At 36.0% G+C, this 14908-nt stretch overlaps 1 protein-coding gene across 3 annotated transcripts in view; it reads left to right on the top strand.

The window, feature by feature from the left end:
* AP1S2 (adaptor related protein complex 1 subunit sigma 2) overlaps window positions 1-13058 on the top strand; it is a 29442-nt gene extending 16384 nt beyond the window's left edge. For 2 of the 3 annotated variants that reach the window (XM_082610576.1, XM_082610577.1), the window contains exon 5: window positions 11467-13058. In XM_082610576.1, coding sequence (XP_082466702.1) covers window positions 11467-11514 — 48 coding nt within the window. In that variant the 3' untranslated portion in view covers window positions 11515-13058. Of the gene's footprint in view, window positions 1-6555; window positions 6629-11466 lie in introns of those variants that run through there. The other variant, XM_082610578.1, reaches the window with a different exon arrangement.
* Window positions 13059-14908: the final 1850 nt, after the last annotated feature.

Raw genomic sequence — 14908 nt, 5'->3', positions numbered from 1 at the left:
AGGTTTGAGTTCTTTTTTCCCCTATTGAGACATTCTTTTTTCTTTTATTGTTTCCTCTGCTGTCTTTTTTTTTTTTTTTTAATAAAAATTCCCATTATAGGAAAATTAACAAATACAGGCAAGCACACGAGAACATAATCTCACCCACCAACCAGAGACAATTTATTCTGGTTCTCAGCTAGGGTTGGGGGTGGGGCAATTGTGCCTCCTCAGGGGACATTGGGCAATGTCTGAACACATTTTTGATTGTCACTGCTATCCGTGAGGTGCTACTGGCATCTAGTAGGTAAAGATCAAGGACGCACTGTTAAAGAACCAGCAGTGCCCGTAACGGCCCTCTCAGAGTAAGAAATTATCCGGCCTCAAGTGTCAACAGTGCCAAGGTCCAGAAACCCTGGTTTAATGTAACATCATGTAATATATAAAAATTTCATTTATAGATTCCATTTACATTTATGGACTGCTACATCTTTTCAATATAATGCATAGTCCAGATTATAAATGACTGGCTGAAAATGAATCCAAAGTAGAGGGGGGAAAAAAAACCCTAAAAATTATGAAAGGAGAAATGTGCTCAAGTAAATGGCTATAAAAATCACCTCTGTGATCCACCAAAATTACTTTTACTTGATAACCAGAGATAACCCGTAGCAAAACTTATGGGATGTCACTATATAATTTAATTTCCTCAACAACAACCAAATCTGTTAACATCTATTAAGGTAATTGAGTTTTTGCCTGAAAACAGAATTGAGCATACCCTGCAGGCAGTTAGAACACTTGAATTTTCTGCTGATTTCCCTATCCACCTTAGGGATTTGATAATTCCTTAAGAGAGGAATAGTTTAAATGACCAGAATTTACATATATAGACTTATGTTGTACCTATAGACATTTTTGTTGTTTTTCTTTTATACCATATTAGCGTTAAAGAATTTACTTAGTAAAGATATTTAGAGTTTGAATATTTGAAATTCAGTGATTCCAAGAAATCTTTTCTATTTTGAAAACCCTGATTAAATTTAGGGCATTTCAAGTTATGCTCCAAATGGAAGAACAGGGCAAATACAATACAACTACCCTAAAATGTGCTTAAAACTATTTCTTTAAAGTTATATTAGCTAAGTTAATTATTCTGCTTCTTTATTAAAAAAGTACAGTTAACTGCCAGAGAAAGTAATTTCTCTTTACTATTTTATCACTAACGGGTTTTAGAGCAGGGTTTTAGGAAATGTAGTTAAGTTTTCCTCATTATTATTTTTAAGACAAATGTAATAGAAGTAGAGCAACAGCACAACAGAATAAGACAGCAGGAGATATGAATAAGTAATCCACAGATGAAAGAAAAAACACATGGTCCTTTGACTAAGGGAATGTAAATTAAAATATCAATTAGCTTTTTTTTTTGGTTTCTTGGATTGGCAAAGAAGAATTGTTTGCTTCTTATGAACACATAAATTTGTATGCCATTTTGAAGGATTAGTTTAGTGATATCTATTAACAGTTAAATGTGTACACCTTTGCCCCATTAGTTATACTGGAAGGAATTTTATCCAACAGAAATATACAAATGCAGCAAGACACATGCTCAGTATAATATTGAGCCATTGGAACCTAACCAAATGTCCATCAATGGGAAATAGGTTAAGCAAATTACAGTACAACCATACATGAAACTGTTAACCTGGCTTTGAAAGAAATGAGATCAATTTCTATGTAATGATATGGAAAGATACCCATCAAGTAAGAAAAGATCTAGGAGCAGGACATTAACTTAACAGTATTACCTCTGAAGATATTTGAGGTCCCTCCCTCCTGTTTTCTAGAAGTGTAAAACATGTATTTTAAGTATAATTTTTTTTAATTTATCAATTTTTTAAAAAGACAAAATGCTGCTCTGTGAATGGAAGACTACACTGTGTTGTTCCTTTAGGTGAAACTAGAGTAGAATTTGCTGAAAAGGAAGTTTTAGCAGGTAAAGTGAAGCACTTATGTTCTCTTGGCCATTTTAACACTAACCATCTGGAGCAACCATATTGCTCTTGCCACATTGCTAACTTTCTGTAAAAAAAATCGCTCAATTTTCCTAATGCCTCACAAGTGCTTTTGTAATAAGACACCGTGAGCCCTTTCTAAAAGGTACCTTATAAAGTGCTCTCATTTCTTCTCTTTTTATTCATTGCTAAAAAGAGATCTTAGTGCATTTGGATACTCTGCAGCCCTTTGGTCTTTAGCTCAAGGATTAGAGTTCCAGAGTTGAGAATAAGGATTTTGCCACAGTATTCAGTGAGGAGCAATAAAAAGGACCATTGTATTCTAGAACATGAAGGACAAAGGATACAGTTCAAGGGATAAGTGAAACCCCTTCAAGAAAAACTGGGGTAGAGCAGTAACTTCAAATTACACTTCCTTATATATATTTTTTATTAAATGTACATTATTTCTCTTTGACTACGTGGTGTACAAGAAAGAAAAATCAGGACACTAGGTTTTCAGTTTTGGATCCAACACCACTAGTTTATTTAAGCACTTCTCATCTCAACAAGACTTAAGCCTTCAGATAATTATTTGCTTACCAGTTTTCATTATAGTTTATCAGATCATTTTACTTTTGAGTCATTGGCCTAGTATAGTGAATATCTGGGAATTTTTAAGGCAATGAGGTTTGTCTTAGGAACATAGGTGGTTTTGAGAACTGGTGTAACTTAATTCCTTTCTGCTGTGTTTGTTGTCCTACACTTCCCACTACATCTGGTCCTTTTTGTAGGGGGTTAAGAAAAAGATTATTCTTAGTATGGAGGAAAGTTGAACATGCATGTATACTGAGAAGAGGAACTAATGGAGAGAGCGATGAAAAATGGGAATGGAATAATGGGAAAAGTATATGCGGAGGGTGAATAGGAATGGAATCGAAAGCATTGGTCTTGAGTAAGATGAGTCTTCTCCCTCCTCTGTTTTGAGGAGATGAATGGGTTAAAGCTGTAAATTTTTTTTTTTCCTCATGAGTTGGATGAGTTGAGAAACTACATCTAGAGGAGAGCTGCAGGGACTGAGGAGAAAGAAGAGGTAGATAACTTGAGGAAAATGTTTAGGGTTTGGAATAGATTTGCCCAGGCTTAAAAAAAGGCCCATTTCAGATGGAAAATAGTAAATATCTAATCTTTATTTAAAAAAATAGGTCTCCAAAGAATCTGTACTAAGGGCAACTTGTGGTTTATATTTGTGTAATATAACGTGATTAAATTTTTTTCTATTTTCATTCTGGTCTTTATTCCCACACAATCTAAATCACTGACATTTCAGTGTATTAAACTCAGTTTGCTAGGTAGTAGAAGACAGTAGGTCTAATTCTGCACAGGACTATAAAGTCTGTGTATTGTAACAGACTTCATTCTCACCCTCCCCAATTCTTAACTAATATAATTATTCCATGACTCATAAAATATACTGGTGGTAAGAAGGTCCAGAATACTGGAGTTATATTTAATCCACTATAATGTTTTCCTCATATATAAGAGAAAAAATAACTTGGTTAATTATGGGCGTATCTATCATTTAGCTAAAAATCAACCTTAAATGTTAAATGGTCATTAAGGCATTTATTTATAACACAACTTTCTCAGCCCCTAGCAGTTTAAACTGGGCAAGTACTTAAAACGTGTTATAGCAACTTAAAAGTGGTAAAAGAATACATTTATTTTTTTTAATTAAAATTTTTTTTTTTTTATTTTTGGCTGTGTTGGGTCTTCTTTGCTGTGCGCGGGCTTTCTCTAGATGCGGCGAGCGGGGGCCCTCTTTGTTGCGGTGCGCGGGCTTCTCATTGCAGTGGCTTCTCCTTGCGGAGCCCGGCCCTAGGCACGTGGGCTTCAGTAGTTGTGGCTCGCGGGCTCAGTAGTTGTGGCTCGCGGGGTCTAGAGCTTAGGCTCAGTAGTTGTGACGCACAGGCTTAGTTGCTCTGTGGCATGTGGGATCTTCCCGAACCAGGGCTTGAACCTGTGTCCCCTGCATTGGCAGGCGGATTCTTAACCACTGCGCTACCAGGGAAGCCCAATACACTTATTTTTGTGGGTTTTAGAGTTTGTTTTCTTCTTGAAGAATGTTTTTCCGGTGAGGAGGTTTTTGCCCTTTGAAGAGTATTCTCAATTGATTGGATGGTAATTTCTAAGGTACAGTAATATGGATCATTGTTATAAAGAATAGTTTGGCTTTATCAACTCTTTTCTTTCCTAAAGGGTAGTAAAGGTCTGTCAGAAATGCCTGGGGGGCTTCCCTGGTGGCGCAGTGGTTGAGTCTGCCAGCCTTTGCAGGGAACACGGGTTCATGCCCCGGTCCGGGAAGATCCCACATGCCGCGGAGCGGCTGGGCCCGTGAGCCATGGCCGCTGAGCCTGCGCGTCTGGAGCCGGGAGAGGCCACAACAGTGAGAGGCCCGCGTACCAAAAAAGAAAAGAAAAAGAAAAAAAAAAGAAAGAAATGCCTGGGGCAGTCAGGGTTGAGAATCTCTCCTATAGAATTGTTCTCTTTCATAGTTAAGTCTCCTCTGGGGAGGAACCATTGTGTACTCAGCCCTATTTGAGAAACTACCTTTTTCTTTTCTTTTAATTGTTGGTTTTTACGTGGTGTGATATAAAATTAAGAGAGAAAACCAAAAGTTGAAAAGCTGTAATGCAAAGGCTCAAAGTACTGGTATTATTTAGGTGAAAGGTTATTTGATAGACTTAAATTTTTCTTGTTCTCTGTCCAGAAAACAGAACATGTATCACAGCAAGAGTTTCGTTGGGTGTAAGAAAGCATAGTAGAATATGTGCTGGAGTACTTGCATGCATCAAAATGTAGTAGGATATATAAATTCCGTTTGTAATTATAATTTTGTCAAGTTCGTTGTTTACAGTTTAGCATTACTTGAAAAGTTTAATTACATTAAATCCCAAGGGATAGTCCCAATTATTTCATTTAACTGATATTTTCATAGGGAATTTTGCTCTGATAATGATCTATCATTGGGGCTTATAATTTATTTTTTTACACAGAATATTGAAGTAGGTTCAGAGTTCATTGACCAAAATACTATTATTAATACCATTGATACCGAAATTGAATTCCCTCATGAAAATGAAGCATTTAGGGGTTCAATTTATTATTAATATTATTTTAGCTTGCTGCTTCATTCCACAATATTCTGAGTGGGGGAAAAAAAGCAATTATATCTTTAAACTGTTTAGGAATTATCTGAGGATTAAAATTTAACTGGCTTTTTTCCTCAAACACTTTTGTATTTAATGGTTATTATTTAAGTATAAGGTATCTGTTACATATTTTATTGAAACAGTTTGTATGAGTTTGTAGCCTAACATTTCAAAGTGCCAAGTTGAATAAATATTAAATTGAGGATATCTTAAAAGCACTCAAATAAGCAGTTTTAAATTTTTTGAGTCACAAGCCTTTTGGAGGGGTATAATCGCTTTGAGAGTCTGATGGGCCATGGGCCCTCTTCTCAGGAAAATCTGTACCTAATTTTGTCTCTAGTTTCAGGGAGTTTTTGGAGTCCCTAGACATTCACCTCTTCTGTGCACTCTAGGGTCAGTTTAAAACCTCACCTCAGGTTACCTTGCTGATGTGAGAAACATCCTTTTAGGTACATTTATAGAGAGAAGGCATAGACATTTAACAGATCTATTTGGAGAGTCCTTTAAAATCTATCTCGAGGATTATTTTATTTTATTTATTTATTTATTTATTTTTTAATTTATTTTTTTTTTTGCTGTACGCGGGCCTCTCACTGTTGTGGCCTCTCCCGTTGCGGAGCACAGGCTCCGGACGCACAGGCTTAGCGGCCATGGCTCACGGGCCCAGCCGCTCCGCGGCATATGGGATCCTCCCAGACCGGGGCACGAACCCGTATCCCCTGCATCGGCAGGCGGACTCTCAACCACTGCGCCACCAGGGAGGCCCTCGAGGATTATTTTAAAAGTAATATCCTTAGTCGCAAGGGCATAGTCTTTGGAATTTTTTTTTAAGCTAAGCGAACCATTGAAAACCTCTATTGCTACCAAATGGGTGACTACTTTTCTCCTTTTTTTCTTGGGAAAGATTTTCCTTTAGGATCTGTAAAAGTTCCTGGTCATTCTAGGATGTAATGATTTTCATTAAGGGATTAAATTCCTTTGCTTCAGTGCGGTAAAATCCTGATGAACTTGAACACTGGCAGGAGGGAGTATTCTAACTGGATTTTGAGTTAACTCAGTATTTACCAGATGACTTATACTGAAAAATCTTTTCAGAGTATTTTTAGTAAATACAGTGCTTTCGGATTTTGTAGGACATATAGGTCATCATATAGATTATCATTATGTACAGTAAAGTTATAAAAGATGAATCTGAACTCCTGGGCATTGTTTAGAAGTTAAATATTCAGCCATGAACCAAAATTCTAAAAACAAACAAATTCTAAGTTTCAATTAAGATTTCTTTACTGTGCACTAAACATTCTAGAAATCTGATTGTGTCTATGTCAGTTTGTTTACTGTGTGTAAGAATATATGCATTTCTTTTGTAGCCACGTCATGAATATTTTAATGTCCCTGTGTACTAAATGACTACTCATCATCGTGTATGCAGAATTTCACAGAGGAAATAGAGAGCTGATATGCTCATGAAAGAAAATACCCTCAGCTTGGTGACTGATTATCTTGTATAATAATAATAGAACATTTCAGAACCATTACCTTTATAATTGTAATAATTTTCCTGTTTTCATCCTCTTTTCTGTTTTATTTTCATTCTATATGTGATCTTGATATAGCTTTTCCTGCTTGCAGCTGGTTTAATTTCTTCTTGAAAAAATATGACCTATGACCATTTTGAGTAATGTTTCATCTTAAACACATATGTGTCATCATTTATGAACCATCTGTGATTAATCGTGTAAGAGGAATACCTAGCAATTGTTAAACTGTTTACCAAAGAAAATATAGCTGAAACACTAGGGCAGAACAAACAATGCCATAATATAGTGTGGTTTCGTCTTCAAATGTTGGCGGGGGGCGGGGGAGCTATATTTAGGGTGATTATATTATAGTCTATATGAGCAAACGTCTTCTAATGTATCACATAAAAACATATTTGGAAATAATACAAGAAAGTAAAATCTACTCATATAATATTTAAGGTAAAACATTCACAGTTTCTAAAAAATTTATAATGCCACATTTATTGAATCACATTTGTGCTATACAATATCAAACAGTCTCTTTAAGAACTATCAGAAAAAGAAGATGTGGCACATATATACAATGGAATATTACTCAGCCATAAAAAGAAACGAAATTGAGCTATTTGTAATGAGGTGGATAGACCTAGAGTCTGTCATACAGAGTGAAGTAAGTCAGAAAGAGAAAGACAAATACCGTATGCTAACACATATATATGGAATTTAAGAAAAAAAAAAGTCATGAAGAACCTAGGGGTAAAACAGGAATAAAGACACAGACCTACTTGAGAATGGACTTGAGGATATGGGGAGGGGGAAGGGTAAGCTGTGACAAAGTGAGAGAGAGGCATGGACATATATACACTACCAAACGTAAGGTAGATAGCTAGTGGGAAGCAGCCGCATAGCACAGGGAGATCAGCTCGGTGACCGCCTTGAGGGGTGGGATAGGGAGGGTGGGAGGGAGGGAGACGCAAGAGGGAAGGGATATGGGAACAGATGTATATATATAACTGATTCACTTTGTTATAAAGCAGAAACTAATAAAAAAAAAGAACTATCAGAAAAAAAAAGAAAAAAAAAACTATCGGAAAGCTATGTCAGAAAAGTCTCTTCTGCAATATCTGTTGTTCAATAGTAAGTAATCCTTTCAAAGTATTAATATGGGCTATATTTTATATAGTTAGGATTCTAATATTACTTAAATACTAATATTTTACATAATTGTCTGCATTTAGATACTTAATGATTTGTTAAATATGGTTTTATATTTCTGAATATGAAAACCTTTAATATTGATCATTTTTGTGTATACTTTTTTTTTTTTTTTTTTTTTTGCGGTACGCGGGCCTCTCACTGTTGTGGCCTCTCCCGTTGTGGAGCAATAGGCTCCGGATGTGCAGGCTCAGCGGCCATGGCTCACGGGCCCAGCTGCTCCGCGGCATGTGGGATCTTCCCGGACCGGGGCATGAACCCGCGTCCCCTGCATCGGCAGGCGGACTCTCAACCACTGCACCACCAGAGAAGCCCTTTGTGTATACTTTTAATAAAATATGCAACATATATTATTATAAAGGGGAAATTACCAAATAATTCATTGTTTATGTCTAGAGAGTTTAAAGCCCGAGTTAAGTAATCTATCATTAAACAGTACATTCAAAAGATGCTCAAACTGATTTACCATTGAAAGAAGACCTGTGAAAATGTGTATAAGGCAGGTATGCAGATTAGTTGTTTCCATTCTTACCATTCTCACTGTACTACATGACATTTGAAGCACCTGGGTGGGCGGTCAAATGAGAAATTTAGCATTAAACATTGATAGCATTGGGAAACATTGGTCTTTCGTTTCCATTTTTTTCCTTTGTCCCTCCCCCAGCCCTGCAACATGTAATTCACGTGGTTTTAATGCTGCATAAATATGCTTTGTCTCATGCCTGTTTGCTTTGGATGCTGTGTGCCCAGCTGTAACAAGATGTTGCTTCTTTTGTTATTTGTATACAGCTGCTTGCTTTAAACTAGTAGATTCTGAAATACCTTTCCTTGCATGTCTAAAATAAAAGTATTGCATGTACTTTGTCTCATGTGAATGACTTTTTTCTTCTCCATCCTTTTGATAAATAATATATTTCATATTTTAATTTTTCCAGGTAATTTTTTCAAATTGTCTTTTAAAAATAACAAAATTTACTAGTTTAACCATTTTTAAGTGTACAGTTCAGTAGTGTTCAGTATGTTCACATTGTTGTGCAACAGATCTCCGGAAGTTTTTTATCTTGCAAAACTGAAACTCTGTACCCATTATAGACAACTATTCCCCACTTCCCCTCCCCTCAGCCCTTGGTAACCAACCACCTTTCTACTTTCTGTTTCTATGGATATTACTAATTCAGATAATAGTTTTTCTAGGTAATTTTGAGCTACAATTTCAGTGTGAACATGTGAAAATTTATTTTATATTATAAATACAACTGATTAAAAAACTCTAACGTACTCTTTGTATAACTCTCGAAGAAAATGTGTAAATGATTCTTTGAAATTAGGCCTTTCAGAAAGGACAGATACTTTAAATAATGCATATTTGAGAAGCAACGTGGTTCTCTTCAAGAAATACTATATAAGATTGCAAGCAGTGAACACATAGGGGAAGTCTGACCAGCTCCCGGGAATAGAATAGGGGGACATTTTTACATGGATAAGCTAAGAATGTTAACTATAGAATTCAATGTAGGCACCCTTTAATAAATACATTAAAGGTTATATGATGTTTTAAAAATTATTTAACATTTAATGGAAATGATTCTTTTTAAATTGTCCCCTTTATTTAATACGTATGTGATTCAGATGTCAGTCTTGCAGTGTATTTAATGTTTAAGGCTAAACATTATAAATGAAAGAGATTGGCTTACATCGCTCTTGGGAGTGTTGCATCACTTCCATTAAACTTTCTTTTAAAGCTATATCATGAAAACTCAGACATACAAATAGAATAGTATAAGGAACTGTCATGTACACGTCACTCAGCTCCAACAACCATCAACTCAATGCTAGTTTCATAAATCACCACCCCACCCTGCCTTTTTTGCCTATTTTACAGCAAGCCCTAGACATCCTACCATTTCATCTTTAAAACTTCAGTATGTATCCCTAAGAGATGAGTACCACACCCCCCAAAATTAATAGTAATTCCTAATATCTTATTCCTGGTTGGTCTTTTTTTCCTAATTGTCTGAAAAATGCATTTTTATAATCGGTTTGTTAGAGCCAGATTCCAAACAAGGCTCACATTTTACCTGGTCTCTTTAAGTCTCTCTTAATCTTTAACAACTCCTCTGCTTTTACCCTCCTTTGCCTTTTTTTTGTAAACTGAGTTCCCTATGCTGTAGAATTTCCTCCATTCTGTATCTGGCAGATTATAATGGTGATGTTTAACTTGTTTTCTTATCCTCCATGTATATTTAGGTCTGTAGCCTGGTTAGGTTGAGGTTCAGTTTGGAGGGGGGGAGGGGGGCAAGATCTTATACTTCATAAAAAATAGCCTTTTTTCACCAAAGCTGACTTTTACCCATTTTTCATTAATACACAAACATACTAAAAGGTCATCATATGAACTTTATATATAGAGCTGGTTTATAGTAAGGCTAAATACTTTCATTTAGATTTCAGTTGAGTAATGTATCAGCTAACATTTTTTGAGCACTTTCTGTGAATCAGGCACTAAGCCTTATCTCCCTTAATCTCTACATATGAAGGTAAGTACTATGATCCTTGTTTTCATAGTATAAGGAATAAGGAAACAGACCAAAGAGTTTAAATAATTAAGATTATTTCATGTAGTGCTTTACATACAATTAAATCTAATGTATGGATTTATGGTTTAATTAATTTTTATTTTCCTTGTTTTGTGCTGTACCACAATTAGGATGCAAAAGTAAGTTATTTGGGTACAAAAATTGTTTTCCTCTGTTAAAATCTAGTATGCCTTTTAATTACAAACTTGTTGCTAGTAATACCTGAAATTTGACCTACTTGATCCTTTTTTATTTTGTGCCGTGCAAAATTAGACACTTTGGGAAAACTTTTAATTTTTTTCTAGTATGCCTGCTTTGTTTAGTCTTCTTTTGACATTTAAAAATGAGTATTGGTTGTTACATAGAACAAAAGGCACTTTTGTCCCAGATCCCAGAGCATTCTTTCTGTATGTTGCTTCCACTGAAACCATTGGTTGCTCTGGGGAGGTCTGGGAAGGTGAGTTTCTGCAGCCTTGCTGCTGGGGACATTTAAGTCCAAAACTGAGTAAAAACTCAGAGAAGAATAAATACATATGACTTGAAAAAAAAGCAGGGAAAACAAAATATGTGAAGAATGGGGAGAACTCAGGGGGGTTTCCCTGGTCTTTATTTAGGGGAGGTTTTGAATTTTAACACTAAGGTAACTTACCTTTCCTGTAGAAATGTCGGGTAGCTGTGGGTTTGCACTGAGTTTGCAGTGGGCTTGACTGCTTTTTGTGTTACAGCAGTGGAGCCCGGCACAATTGATAGATAATCAGTAGGTATTTAATGCATGCTGAAAATATCCTGTGGTCTCTGATGTTTGGGGCAAAAATCGCTAATAAGCACTGGCTCTCCATAGAAGTGCCCATACTGCTGAACTGCTTGCGTTCAGCGTTCTCTGAAACTTGCACGCCCTTCCGTGTCAGTTTCACATTCTCAAGCCTCCCCGATCTGCTTACCAGAGTCTCACATTTTCCCTCCACAGGAAGCTGAAACCCCACGTAGCGTTCTTGAAGAAATTGGACTGACATAACTCTCCTCCCCTGTTGATGACTTCTTGTGGCATTTCACACACTGTAGATGGTCACTGCCTTCATGTCCATGTTAGCTAATGGTGTAAGATGACGTCTTGTCAGTATTACTGTTCTGCTAAGCTGCTTCATTCAGGCCTACACAATCTTTTTTTAAAGGGAATTTTGGTTAATCAAGTGATAATAAGGGACTTAAATACGAATTAGAACGAATGCAGGAAAAGAAAGATACTTTTTCTGGCTATTTTAAAGTTTATAGGTCTGTTTCTCGTGAATAGATTATTATCATTACCTTGATTATGTGTATCTATGAATATGACACAATCAGGCAATATACATTTATTAATTACTGTCTTTGGCAAAAAAGTTAAATTATGTGAAACCTGGTTTTATGAAACCAAAGACTAGTGCATTTTAGTATATGTGCGAATAAAGGGAATTGACATGTCACATATCAAATGAATAAAAATTTCACTCTATGTTGAAACTTTAGAAAAAAAACAAATGTATACCAAAGACCCTTATTAGAAACTAAACACCTTAAAACAAAGGGAATACACAAAAGACTAAGGGAATGATGCTGTTTTACACTAAAAATTATTTCTTAGGCATTCCAGACCTGGGACGAGGAACAGAGATCAGCTGTTTCATAATTGTAAGCACGTTATTTTTAAGGCCAAGGAACACTTGACTCCTGAGATAAGTTTCTTGTTGTCATAGTCATTTAGTCACTTAGTTGTATTCTTTTTGATGCCCCCAAAATAAAATGGAAATGTTGACTTACCAGGGATTCTTAATAACAGTATGTTACGGAAAATGTTTTACTCCCTTCACAAAGTGTTGCATAAGTCATTGTTTAAAGCACGAGTATTCCTTCCAGGGTGCTTGTTACAGCCAAATTTATTTTACTCCCCTATTGCTTCCCTCCACTTAGAAGTGCAGCAAACTTTAGGGCAGCTTCCTTCCCTTCTGTGGCACTGCCTAGTTATTGGAAGTCATAAATATAAAAACAGATACCACCTCTCATATGAAAGTGTGAGTTGAATGAGGTAAAATGGCACTAGCGGGCTCTATATTTTTTAAGGATATACAGTTGTTTCAATGTCACTTTTATACATCTATGTATGTAAACATGTCTTCACAGTTTACACTTTCATTTGTATCTGCTGGGCTGGATTAAGCTTTGTTGTGATTGTGACCAATATTCAGGCCACATGAGCACATCTTATCACATCGCCAATTAGTTGTAATAAATGTCCAATGTACACCACTGTTGTGTGTTTTTATCTGTCTCTTTCCAAAAGTTTGTCAAATTATGAAGAACTGCTGAAGGAAGAATTTAAAGAAAAAATTTTTTGAGTAAAATGTTGAAAATTCACCCACATTTGAATGTGGTGGTGGTTAAAAGCACACACAAGATAAATGGCGGAAGATTTAAGGAGTCTTCATGTACTTCAAGCTCATTAAAAAATAATGTGGAGTCCATGCTACTGAGAGCTTATCTACACATTTATTTTCAATCAATAAATACTGCTTTTAAAACCTTGATGCAGTTGACTCTTTCTGAATGAGCAACTCAGATCACTCCAGGTAATCAGAGGTATTCCAAATCAACTGGAGGCCCCCCCACCACTAACTGGAGGTGCTAGCACACTTGCTGAAATGGACAGGTATGTGCCAACTACTGCCTAGTATGAGTAGCAAATCAAAATTTTGGTTATCATGATAGTTAAGGGACTGCCTATTAAGTACAGATAGGAAATGTTACATACAAAAGTGGATTTTTTTTTTTAAGTATACTCTGATTTCTGGAAAAAAATAGGAAAACAATGAAATGAGGATATTTAAGATCAAGGAAACAACTACCATCAAATGAATTTGCTAGTCTGCTAAAAGTAGATATGTGTGCAATTAAAAGAAAAGGGTACGTGTATAGATTTAAAGAGCCTCCAACATGCAGCTATCCACTGAAAACAGGCATATGGCCTTCTGCTGGCAATGTAGAGTTGGAATTTTTGAATCATAAATAGTAATCAAATTGTAAGTTTAAAAAATGCATTAATAAGTCTAAGTTCAAGATGGACATTTATCAGGATAATGACCCAGTCAGTGGTTTAAAAACTACTTCCTTCCATCCCTCTCATACTACCCATTAACACTTGAGGGAAAAGTCATCAACATCTCTGCCTTGAGGGCAAGCTGGTGTTCATCTCTTTTTTTCCTCCATGAGCTAGCTATTAAGATGAATATTCAGCTTTGAATGCCCACTTTTAATTGTGTATGTCTTGGCTGTATTTAGAAAAGGATTGAAAATTTTTGAATTTAGTGAGAATTATTCAGCATTTGTGAATCCAGTAGATACAGAAAATTTTCAGTCATTTTTAGGGTAGAGGCATTTAAATTCTGGAACAAATCAAATTTTCTTTTTCTTTTTTTTGGCCGCACCACATGGCCTGTGGGATCTTAGTTCCCCGACCAGGGATTGAACCCTGGGCCCACGGCAGTGAAAGCACTGAGTCCTAACCACTGGACCACCAGAGAATTCCCACAAATCAATTTTTAAAGTAAAATGTGTTCTGGACCACATAATTCCTTTCCTTTAGACTACAGATTAAAGAACTTTCATTTTCCACAGATACCACTCAGAAATCCCAATCTTGAAGAAATTTCTTTTCCTATTTCTGTTAAACTCAGTATTTTGTGCATCCTTAAGTCATTTCCAAATCTCAAGTTGCCAAATGCCACATACTCGGAAACTCGAGATCTCCAGTACGTCAATGGAGAGGAGGTTACTAAGAAAATAAAAAATTTATAAGGAAGTATGAGAGCATATTTTCTTTTTTATGATCTGAAACCTAAGAATGATATTTTGTCTTAAGCTTTTTATTTATTTTTTTGGCCATGCAGGGTATCTTAGTTCTCCAACCAGGGATCGAACCTAGGCCCCTGGCAGTGAGAGCGTGGAGTCCTAAGCACTGGACCACCAGGGAAGTACCTAATTTTTTTTCAAGGAAGTTTCTCTGACCACTCTTTTTTACCAGAATTGCTTTAACACCAGGCATATTCAGTAGCAACGAACTCTGTAACACTAAAAAAGACGAACATCCTAATGGAAAACTATGGGGTAGGAGGGAGGGGAAAAAATTGACTCCACCCTTTAGTACTTAAAGTGAATTTTAAAGTAAAAAAGCTATTCGGCTATTAACATGTAAAAAATCCAACAATTATTAATAATTTGGGGCAACCAACCAAACTTAATGCCCATTAAATACGGAAAAATGTGTTTGGCTTAGCCAATATGTGCAGAGATGAATAAACATAAAATTTACCAATCCGGCAAAGGTTACAGTAATTTGGTGCAGGAACAGCAAAATTTATTGTTGACGGTAAATATTT

Source organism: Mesoplodon mirus (genome assembly GCF_964341445.2).
Source record: "Mesoplodon mirus genome assembly, chromosome: X".
Classification (NCBI taxonomy): Eukaryota; Metazoa; Chordata; class Mammalia; order Artiodactyla; family Ziphiidae; genus Mesoplodon; species Mesoplodon mirus.
This window is presented reverse-complemented; position numbering and strand designations above follow the sequence as displayed.